This window comes from Panthera onca, chromosome A1 (genome assembly GCF_046562875.1).
Source record: "Panthera onca isolate mPanOnc1 chromosome A1, mPanOnc1 haplotype 2, whole genome shotgun sequence".
Lineage (NCBI taxonomy): Eukaryota > Metazoa > Chordata > Mammalia > Carnivora > Felidae > Panthera > Panthera onca.
Window position 1 is genome coordinate 28730790 of NC_138339.1, and position 12344 is coordinate 28743133.

The 12344-nt window shown below is 43.2% G+C and overlaps 1 protein-coding gene across 2 annotated transcripts in view; it reads right to left on the reverse strand.

The window, feature by feature from the left end:
* Nucleotides 1-2983: 2983 nt before the first annotated feature.
* Nucleotides 2984-12344, reverse strand: part of LOC132680741 (UDP-glucuronosyltransferase 3A2-like) — a 33384-nt gene continuing 24023 nt past the window's right edge. For both annotated transcript variants that reach the window (XM_078444867.1, XM_078444875.1), the window contains 2 exons: nt 4943-5162; nt 2984-3590 (listed from right to left, as the gene is read on the reverse strand). In XM_078444867.1, coding sequence (XP_078300993.1) covers nt 3314-3590; nt 4943-5162 — 497 coding nt within the window. In that variant the 3' untranslated portion in view covers nt 2984-3313. The remainder of the gene's footprint in view (nt 3591-4942; nt 5163-12344) is intronic.

Consider the following 12344-nt stretch of genomic DNA (forward strand, 5'->3'; position numbering starts at 1 on the left):
TCCCCAAGACTTGTTTGTACCTGTCTATAAAAGGGGTGTAAAAACCTCTCTCAGGGCCTCTTGGCGTCACCGGCAATGGGGGCACAGAGGTCCAGGTTCGAACCTGCAATAAACGACCCTTGCCGCTTGGCTTTGACTTACGACTCTGGTGGTCTTTTGTGGGAGGTTTCAGAACTTCGGGCATAACATCTTGACAATGATTCTCTCCTTGATCAAACTCTAATGAGCATTAGGTAAGTGTCTTCTTAACTAGACTCTGACTTTTACAATTGCATGTTCATCTCTACATGGTCTGATTTAGCAAGAATCCTGTCAGTTTAGGCAGACCCCCATTCTCAAAATCTGATCACCCTCTGTAGCTAATTGGTTTCCTCACCTCTACTATCCCCACCCAGGGTGAGGTCTGATCATGCTGACATGCCTCTCAGCAAGAATCCTGTTAGGTAGGTTCAGCCCCTTATTGCTGATGTTTCTTTGCAGTGATTTTCCATCCACCTTTCCCCACTCAGCAACATGGTTAAAATTGCCACTTTTCATTGTATTCAGAGTTGAACCCAATCTCTCTACCCTGTTGCAATAATCCCTAAACCTATCATGATAGTCCTCCCTTGAGTAGTCTTTCTTACCATCTAAACAAGAGCCATTAAATAATTTATCTTTAACATCCCTTGACTCTGCTTATTGGCTATGAATCTTCACCTGTCCTTGCTGAACTTAGAGATGAGTGCAGTTTCTCTTCCCTGTTGCAACATACTCTTCCCTGTGGCAACGTCTTAAACAAAGTCTTCCTTGCAAGGGTTCGCACCTGTCCACATGATTTCTCATTAATGGGTGTAGCATACATGGGAAATGGGCAAGAGGTGGGTAGCTGAAGGTGTGCCTACAGTGATAACCAGAGAGAAATCATAGAGGCTTTGTATTCCATGTAGTGGGAGCCACAAAGAATTTTAAATAGGGAGTGATGAGATCATTTTTCCATGTCATCAAGACAATGATTGCATGCCTATGGAAGATGTCTGGCAGAAACAAATTAGAGGCATCATTCTCCATGGCTCACTGGCTGTTGTTGATCCAATTTCAGGGGAATGAGTGGGCCTGAGGAAGCAACTTACACAGAAGTGGCCTCAGAAATTACCCAAATGTTAGGGGAGAACAGCATGCTGGGGATGGGAGGGAGGAAGTTACCAGCCAGGGAGCCCAATCCTTCAGCCCTAGTGTTGGTCTTTGGGGAAAATATGGGGACTACTGACCCAACAACAATGCAAGAAACTGTCACATCATTCTTCAAGGACTATTGCCACAGACCATTTCAAGTGGTTTCAAGAAAATTCAAAAATAAAATCATATTTCACACACATGCAGAGCCACACACCCAAGGACACGTTTTCTACACGTGATATTTCCTAGATGTTTGTGGCATTCTTACACTATCAGAATTCACAAACTGGGTAGATATTGAACATCCAGCCTTAGAGACTTCCAAGTGTATGTTTTGTTAGATACGGCAAGTGAGAGGGCCTTTACTGTATAAATAAGGGAATTATTTATGGCAGCTCTTTCTTTTTATTTTTCTTACTTTATTTAGACAGAGAGAGAGAACAGGGAGAAGGGAGGGGGAGAGACAGAGAAAGAGAGAGAGAAAGAGAGAGAGAACCTCAAGCAGGCTCCAGGCTCAGGGTGGAGCCCAACATGTAGCTCCATCCCACAGTTCTGGGAGCATGATTCAAACCAAAATCCACAGTCAGATGCTCAACCTACTTACACCAAAGTACCCCATAATATTTATATTTAGTTTTTACAAGATCTGTTTCACACACCAGAATTAAGCAATCAAAAACGATGGTCCTCCCAGAGACACTACATATGTCTAATGCTCTTTTTCTATATTTTTAACCCATGAGGTAACATACATTTGAAAAATTTAAGGAGGAACTTAATTCCATTTAGGAATGAAAATCAATTATGAGAAAATAATCATTTGATGATGAAATATTTCATGAAAACCATACACCAAAAAAAAAAAAGACAGTCTTTTGTATGAATTTAGAAAGAGAACAAATCTTTTTCAAAAATTATATGTATAATATGTGTGTGTGTGTGTGTGTGTGTGTGTGTGTGTGTGTACACAGACACAGAGAGAGAAAAGAGAAAGAAACTTCTGTGGACATGACAGATCCACTGAACCCACACTCCATTGCCTGACTTCAGGCTTTGTCAATGAAAAGAAAAACCAAACAAACAAAAACTCTGGTGGTTAAAGCACACTTTTTCTGATTTATGTTGCCATGAACTGAATGTAATTCCCAAGGGATTTACACATAAAGGGATATCCCTTGCCACAACAGTTACAGATGGATGCTCTCTAAATCAACAAAGTCTTGGAAACGACTATACTCACAGGACCTGAAGCCCAAGAGGCTCTTGCAGATGTCCGAGTTCCCTACTGGAGGTCTCCATGACTACATTTTTAAGAGTGGGAAACTTGAAGGAAATTGTGGGAAGTGAAACACATAGCATCAGATGTGCCCAAAGACAGACTCCAGGTCTGACACCAAAGTAGGTGCTCTTCCAAGATGGACTCAGGACAGAGACCACAGGTAGAGTCCTAGAAAGGCCATCCAGGCCTCACTGCAGGACAGAGGCCAGGCTTCCTGAACTGAGTGGTGAGGTGAGAAGAAGATGCAAGAAGAAGACCCATAAAGGAAGAACTTGTCAATATATTACGTCATAGCATGAAATGAAAACTAAGTAATGGCAGAGAGACTACAAGTGTCCAAACAGCAATGATGAAGTAAACATGGCCCTGTGCTAATGACAGGGAGTAAGGAGGAATGTGGGCTGCCTGCTAAAGTTTGGATCTGAGTGAGGAGTCCATTGATGAGGGGCAAGTCAAGAAGCCAGAATCAAATTCATAGACACAGAAAGTAGAACAGGAATTGATGGAGATTCGGGTGGAGGGGAGCATGTATATGAGGAATCACTGTTTGATCAGCGAGGAGTTAGTTTATTCTGGAATGATGAAAACAGTTCTGGAATGATTTATAGTGATGTATGCAGGATAATGTCAATGGTAAATGCCTCTGACTGTACACTTAATGGTAAAAATGTCAAATTTTATATAATATATATTTTACTACAATTTAAAGAAGAATCCCAAGAATGCTTCACAAGAATTTTTAAACACAGACAGAAGTGAAGAGCAATTTATGTGCCACCATCAGGTGGAATACGAGGAACAGTAGGGGTGTCCTGTGTGGTTGGAGACTTTGTAGAACCAGTGGCTTCTCAAATACCCATCAAGGATGAACCCCCATCAGGTCTTCTTCAGCTTCCTGGCCCCACACAGCCTCCTGGCCACCATGCCCAGCAGCTTCCCGCAGAGCCACAGGGTGCCCAGGGTGACCACCAGCAGGAACAAGAAGACATCCAGCAGGTATTGCTCATGCCACGGCTGCTGCAGGGCATGGGGCTTGAGGTGGGCCGCACCCCCTGTCTGGAGGATGTGGTCGGTCCAGCCCACCAGCCTCTGGGCAGGGGTCAGGGGGTGGGAGCGCCTGATGATGCTGGCGGCCACCGCTGCTGACTTGTACCTGTTGGCAGACACAGAGGTAGGCATTACCTCTGTGGTCATGGAAGTCTTAGAAACCTTGAATCTCACACACACTCGTTCCTCCACATGCACAGAAAACTCAGTTTCAAGGAAATATGTTGACCTGGTCTTGCCACACTAGCAGGGTCACATTGAGAAGTTCAAACGGGTCCTTATGCAAAGATCCATGTCTAGTGCCCAAAGTGCTAAACTATAAAACAGTGATTAAGCTGTAAGGAAAAGTCTCTTCCCAGGAAGCTTATGGTACACTAAAGGAAAAAGCACGTATGAATATATGTGATGTAACATACCCCTGACTCAGGGTAGATGTCCTGAAGATGCTAATAAGATATTCCACCCATCCTCATTATCAGATCATTGTGCCGGATGGGGATTTACCTAAGACATCATGGGTCCTTCTACCAAACCACTTAACAGAAATTCATCTCAACCTACTTTGTGGCAGGCCCTGTGCTAGGCCCTGGGAACACAGGGGAAAACAAGAGACACACTTGGCCATCCAGGGAGGCTTAATCTCTACTTTCCAGTGTGACGGACGCACAATAAATAAAAACAGAAAGAAATGGGGTAGTTACCTATCCTGAGAAGTGTTAAAAATAAAAACAAATTATGACTAAAGTGGGTGAGAGAGGAGTGCATTTAGGACTATCAAAGACCACCTCTCTGAGGGTAGGACATTGAAGATGAGCCCAATGGTCATGAAGGAACCAGTTGTGAGAGGAGAAGGAAGGATGTTCTAGGGAGCAGCACTGACAAAGGGCCTGAGGCTGGAGAAACAGTGTGGCTTATTGGGGAACAAAAAGGAGACCTCCTGCCTCAGTGAAATTCTACTATAAGCAGCATCAAAATATAACACCTCTCTGAGACCCAGTGTAAATAGGTCAGAGTCTTTGCAATACTTATGGTAGAAAATTGTTCTCAGCATCTAACCTAAACGCCTAGTCTTACTCTCAGAGGAAACAGATCAGGTATTAGTATCATACGCATATCATTGTCTGTCCCTAAAGTTTTGCCTTTTTGCAAAAAAAGTGCCACACAGGGGCGCCTGGATGGCTCAGTCGGTTAAGCGTCCGACTTCGGCTCAGGTCACGATCTCACTGTTCGTTAGCTTAAGCCCCGTGTCGGGCTCTGTGCTTACTGCTCAGAGCCTGGAGCCTGTTTCAGATTCTGTGTCTCCCTCTCTCTCTGACCCTCCCCCGTTCATGCTCTGTCTCTCCCTGTCTCATAAATAAAACGTTAAAAAAAATTAAAAAAAAAAAAGAGTGCCACACAGTACTCATCGTATTTCATATCTTCTTTTAGTCTCAATGACAAGTTCAGAGAGCTGCATACCTCTTGTCTTCTATGACTTCCTTCATCTTCAGAGCCAATGTCTCTGCCTTGATCTGCTTTAACTGGATAGAGACACCAAACTTCTTGGCTTCTACTCGGACCATGTTTTCAGGCTGGTCTCCAAGGACTGGAATCCCCACTATGGGCACACCATGTTGGATGGCCTCCATTATGCTATTCAACCCACCATGGGTGACAAAAAGACGGATGCGTGGGTGAGCTGTTGTAAATCAGGAACAGAGCAGAATATTTCAGCATGAAAACTCTCAGAACACCAGGGAAATCATCAGGGCAGAGGAAAATACCAAGGGATTTCAAGGTATGGTGGAGAAAATGGATTTACTGGTCCAGCTTTGAACACACTCAAGGGTGCATATTCCAAGATAGAAGATTCTGGCCTTGTCTGTGTACAGAGATTCCTCTAAGTCAATCCATCTAAGACTCAGAGCCAAGGGAAAACTGCAGAGAACAGTGTTAAGCAAGGCATATTCCTCCTCCCAACTATCCATCCACCTATCCGTCCATCCATTCTTCTCTCTACCCTGTTTCTCTCTTTGCTTTTCTTATGTCTGCTCTCTTTGTGTCTCCTTCTGTCTCTTTTCTGTCTCTCACTCTCCACGTCTCACCCTCTCTCCTTCACTGCCCATTATTTTCCTCTTATTGAAGTCTTAATACTTTTATTGTCATCGCATCTCACCTGGCATTCCTCAAACATACACTCTGTGTGCTTTCTCCTCAATTTAATAAGAAATCCTCTAAAGTAGGGTGTGATGGACCACCCATCTCAGTATTTCCAGTTCCTGTGTGCTACTCTACTCTTTTTTAGAGAAAACCAAAACAAGTGTTGATAATGAAGAGTTCATCTCAAACAGTGCCTCTCAACAGGGATGTGCATCAGAATCTATTGGTGTTTCCTTGAAAATCAGAATCCTGACATTTTGCCTCGAGGAGGTTCCGGAAGATGGCGGCGTAGGAGGACGCGGGGCTCACAGCGCGTCCTGCCGATCACTTAGATTCCACCTACACCTGCCTAAAGAACCCAGAAAACCGCCAGAGGATTAGCAGAAGGGAGTCTCCGGAGTCAAGCGCAGACTAGAGGCCCACGGAAGAGGGTAGGAAGGGCGGCGAGGCGGTGCGCGCTCCACGGACTGGCGGGAGGGAGCCGGGGCGGAGGGGCGGCTCGCCGGCCAAGCAGAGCCCCCGAGTCTGGCTGGCAAAAACGGAGGGGCCGGACGGACTGTGTTCCGACAGCAAGCGCGACTTAGCGTCTGGGAGGTCATAAGTTAACAGCTCTGCTCGGAAAGCGGGAAGGCTGGAGGACAAAGGGAGGGAGAGCTGCTGAGCCCCCGGAAGGCAGAGCTCAGCTTGGCAGGGAACAAAGGCGCCAGCGCCATCTCCCCCGCCCATCCCCCAGCCAAAATCCCAAAGTGAACCAGTTCCTGCCAGGGAACTTGCTCGCTCCGCGCAAACACCCAACTCTGTGCTTCTGCGGAGCCAAACCTCCGGCAGCGGATCTGACTCCCTCCCGCTGCCACAGGGCCCCTCCTGAAGTGGATCACCTAAGGAGAAGCAAGCTAAGCCTGCCCCTCCAGCCCCCGTGCACCTTGCCTACCCACCCCAGCTAATACGCCAGATCCCCAGCAACACAAGCCTGGCAGTGTGCAAGTAGCCCAGACGGGACACGCCACCCCACAGTGAATCCCGCCCCTAGGAGAGGGGAAGAGAAGGCACACACCAGTCTGACTGTGGCCCCAGCAGTGGGCTGGGGGCAGACATCGGGTCGGACTGCGGCCCCGCCCACTAACTCCAGTTATACACCACAGCACAGGGGAAGTGCCCTGCAGGTCCTCACCACGCCAGGGACTCTCCAAAATGACCAAACGGAAGAATTCCCCTCAGAAGAATCTCCAGGAAATAACAACAGCTAATGAACTGATCAAAAAGGATTTAAATAATATAACAGAAAGTGAATTTAGAATAATAGTCATAAAATTAATCGCTGGGCTTGAAAACAGTATACAGGACAGCAGAGAATCTCTTGCCACAAAGATCGAGGGACTAAGGAACAGTCACGAGGAGCTGAAAAACGCTTTAAACGAAATGCAAAACAAAATGGAAACCACGATAGCTCGGCTTGAAGAGGCAGAGGAGAGAATAGGTGAACTAGAAGATAAAGTTATGGAGAAAGAGGAAGCTGAAAGAAAGAGAGATAAAAAAATCCAGGAGTATGAGGGGAAAATTAGAGAACTAAGTGATACACTAAAAAAAAATAATATACGCATAATTGGTATCCCAGAGGAGGAAGAGAGAGGGAAAGGTGCTGAAGGGGTACTTGAACAAATTATAGCTGAGAACTTCCCTGAACTGGGGAAGGAAAAAGGCATTGAAATCCAAGAGGCACAGAGAACTCCCTTCAGACGTAACTTGAATCGATCTTCTGCACGACATATCATAGTGAAACTGGCAAAACACAAGGATAAAGAGAAAATTCTGAAAGCAGCAAGGGATAAACGTGCCCTCACATATAAAGGGAGACCTATAAGACTCGTGACTGATCTCTCCTTTGAAACTTGGCAGGCCAGAAAGGCTTGGCACGATATCTACAGTGTGCTAAACAGAAAAAATATGCAGCCGAGAATCCTTTATCCAGCAAGTCTGTCATTTAGAATAGAAGGAGAGATAAAGGTCTTCCCAAACAAACAAAAACTGAAGGAATTTGTCACCATGAAACCAGCCCTACAAGAGATCCTAAGGGGGATCCTGTGAGACAAAGTACCAGAGATATCACTACAAGCATAAAACATACAGACATCACAATGACTCTAAACCCATATCTTTCTATAATAACACTGAATGTAAATGGATTAAATGCGCCAACTAAAAGACATAGGGTATCAGAATGGATAAAAAAACAAGACCCATCTATTTGCTGTCTACAAGAGACTCATTTTAGATCTGAGGACACCTTTAGATTGAGAGTGAGGGGATGGAGAACTATCTATCATGCTCCTGGAAGCCAAAAGAAAGCTGGAGTAGCCATACTTATATCAGACAAACTAGACTTTAAATTAAAGGCTGTAACAAGAGATGAAGAAGGGCATTATATAATAATCACAGGGTCTATCCACCAGGAAGAGCTAACTATTATAAATGTCTATGCGCCAAATACCCGAGCCCCCAGATATATAAAACAATTACTCATAAACATAAGCAACCTTATTGATAAGAATGTGGTCATTGCAGGGGACTTTAACACCCCACTTACAGAAATGGATAGATCATCTAGACACACAGTCAATAAAGAAACAAGGGCCCTGAATGATACATTGGATCAGATGGACTTGACAGATATATTTAGAACTCTGCATCCCAAAGCAACAGAATATACTTTCTTCTCGAGTACACATGGAACATTCTCCAAGATAGATCATATACTGGGTCACAAAACAGCCCTTCATAAGTTTACAAGAATTGAAATTATACCATGCATACTTTCAGACCACAATGCTATGAAGCTTGAAATCAACCACAGGAAAAAGTCTGGAAAACCTCCAAAAGCATGGAGGTTAAAGAACACCCTACTAACGAATGAGTGGGTCAACCAGGCAATTAGAGAAGAAATTAAAATATATATGGAAACAAACGAAAATGAAAATACAACAATCCAAACGCTTTGGGATGCAGCGAAGGCAGTCCTGAGAGGAAAATACATTGCAATCCAGGCCTATCTCAAGAAACAAGAAAAATCCCAAATGCAAAATCTAACAGCACACCTAAAGGAAATAGAAGCAGAACAGCAAAGGCAGCCTAAACCCAGCAGAAGAAGAGAAATAATAAAGATCAGAGCAGAAATAAACAATATAGAATCTAAAAAAACTGTAGAGCAGATCAACGAAACCAAGAATTGGTTTTTTGAAAAAATAAACAAAATTGACAAACCTCTAGCCAGGCTTCTCAAAAAGAAAAGGGAGATGACCCAAATAGATAAAATAATGAATGAAAATGGAATGATTACAACCAATCCCTCAGAGATACAAACAATTATCAGGGAATACTATGAAAAATTATATGCCAGCAAAGTGGACAACCTGGAAGAAATGGACAAATTTCTAAACACCCACACTCTTCCAAAACTCAATCAAGAGGAAATAGAAAGCTTGAACAGACCCATAACCAGCGAAGAAATTGAATCGGTTATCAAAAATCTCCCAACAAATAAGAGTCCAGGACCAGATGGCTTCCCAGGGGAGTTCTACCAGACATTTAAAGCAGAGATAATACCTATCCTTCTCAAGCTATTCCAAGAAATAGAAAGGGAAGGAAAACTTCCAGACTCATTCTATGAAGCCAGTATTACTTTGATTCCTAAGAGACCCAGTAAAAAAAGAGAACTACAGGCCAATATCCCTGATGAATATGGATGCAAAAATTCTCAATAAGATACTAGCAAATCGAATTCAACAGCATATAAAAAGAATTATTCACCATGATCAAGTGGGATTCATTCCTGGGATGCAGGGCTGGTTCAACATTCGCAAATCGATCAACGTGATACATCACATTAACAAAAAAAAAGAGAAGAACCATATGATCCTGTCAATCGATGCAGAAAAGGCCTTTGACAAAATCCAGCACCCTTTCTTAATAAAAACCCTTGAGAAAGTCGGGATAGAAGGAACATACTTAAAGATCATAAAGGCCATTTATGAAAAGCCCACAGCTAACATCATCCTCAACGGGGAAAAACTGAGAGCTTTTTCCCTGAGATCAGGAACACGACAGGGATGCCCACTCTCACCGCTGCTGTTTAATATAGTGCTGGAAGTTCTAGCATCAGCAATCAGACAACAAAAGGAAATCAAAGGCATCAAAATTGGCAAAGATGAAGTCAAGCTTTCGCTTTTTGCAGATGACATGATATTATACATGGAAAATCCGATAGACTCCACCAAAAGTCTGCTAGAACTGATACATGAATTCAGCAAAGTTGCAGGATACAAAATCAATGTGCAGAAATCAGTTGCATTCTTATACACTAACAATGAAGCAACAGAAAGACAAATGAAGAAACTGATCCCATTCACAATTGCACCAAGAAGCATAAAATACCTAGGAATAAATCTAACCAAAGATGTAAAAGACCTGTATGCTGAAAACTATAGAAAGCTTATGCAGGTAATTGAAGAAGATATAAAGAAATGGAAAGACATTCCCTGCTCATGGATTGGAAGAATAAATATTGTCAAAATGTCAATACTACCCAAAGCTATCTACACATTCAATGCAATCCCAATCAAAATTGCACCAGCATTCTTCTCGAAACTAGAACAAGCAATCCTAAAATTCATATGGAACCACAAAAGGCCCCGAATAGCCAAAGTAATTTTGAAGAAGAAGACCAAAGCAGGAGGCATCACAATCCCAGACTTTAGCCTCTACTACAAAGCTGTCATCATCAAGACAGCATGGTATTGGCATAAAAACAGACACATAGACCAATGGAATAGAATAGAAACCCCAGAACTAGACCCACAAACGTATGGCCAACTCATCTTTGACAAAGCAGGAAAGAACATCCAATGGAAAAAAGACAGTCTCTTTAACAAATGGTGTGCTGGGAGAACTGGACAGCAACATGCAGAAGGTTGAAACTAGACCACTTTCTCACACTATTCACAAAAATAAACTCAAAATGGATAAAGGACCTGAATGTGAGACAGGAAACCATCAAAACCTTAGAGGAGAAAGCAGGAAAAGACCTCTCTGACCTCAGCCGTAGCAATCTCTTACTCGGCACATCCCCAAAGGCAAGGGAATTAAAAGCAAAAGTGAATTACTGGGACCTTATGAAGATAAAAAGCTTCTGTACAGCAAAGGAAACAACCAACAAAACTAAAAGGCAACCAACGGAATGGGAAAAGATATTTGCAAATGACACAACGGACAAAGGGCTAGTATCCAAAATCTATAAAGAGCTCATCAAACTCCACACCCGAAAAACAAATAACCCAGTGAAGAAATGGGCAGAAAACATGAATAGACACTTCTCTAAAGAAGACATCCGGATGGCCAACAGGCACATGAAAAGATGTTCAACGTCGCTCCTTATCAGGGAAATACAAATCAAAACCACACTCAGATACCACCTCACGCCAGTCAGAGTGGCCAAAATGAAGAAATCAGGAGACTATAGATGCTGGAGAGGATGTGGAGAAACGGGAACCCTCTTGCACTGTTGGTGGGAATGCAAATTGGTGCAGCCGCTCTGGAAAGCAGTGTGGAGGTTCCTCAGAAAATTAAAAATAGACCTACCCTATGACCCAGCAATAGCACTGCTAGGAATTTATCCAAGGGATACAGGAGTACTGATGCATAGGGGCACCTGTACCCCAATGTTTATAGCGGCACTCTCAACAATAGCCAAATTATGGAAAGAGCCTAACTGTCCATCAACTGATGAATGGATAAAGAAATTGTGGTTTATATACACAATGGAATACTACGTGGCAATGAGAAAAAATGAAATATGGCCTTTTGTAGCAACATGGATGGAACTGGAGAGTGTGATGCTAAGTGAAATAAGCCATACAGAGAAAGACAGATACCATATGGTTTCACTCTTATGTGGATCCTGAGAAACATAACAGAAACCCATGGGGGAGGGGAAGGGAAAAAAAAAAAAAAGAGGTTAGAGTGGGAGAGAGCCAAAGCATAAGAGACTGTTAAAAACTGAGAACAAACTGAGGGTTGATGGGGGGTGGGAGGGAGGGCAGGGTGGGAGGGAGGGCAGGGTGGGTGATGGGTATTGAGGAGGGAACCTTTTGGGATGAGCACTGGGTGTTGTATGGAAACCAATTTGACAGTAAATTTCATATATTAAAAAAAAAAAAAAAAAAAAAGAAAATCAGAATCCTTTTTACTCCATGCCTTGTGAAAAAAAAATATGCATAACACTCTATCTTAAGTTCCCAATATGTTTGTGAGCCTTGGGGTGAATAATCTTAGGGTGAACCTCTGAGGTATTCAGTTGTTGTGGTAGCTAGGATGCTGAAAAAACTGGCACAAGGACAAAGTAAACCTTGGGGTGTAAGGAACTGTTACCAGACAATTTTATGGACCAAATGACTGGCTGACAAGTTACTCACCTTGACAGTCAGATATTTTGGCACACCCTTCAGACACCATCAACATCAATTTTTTGAAAGTATGACTATACCTTTTGTAACATAGGAGAATGTGCTAATATGTGTGTACGTGGAAGGGGAGAGTGTCTGTAATGGCACGTGGCCTAACAGGTTCTCAAGGGCCCAGGAAAAGCAATGGCAAGAAGACCCCTGATGTGTGTTCTCAAAGTCCACAAACTGTCTCTTGTTGGACTTGGACAACTTTCTTCAGTGCAAAT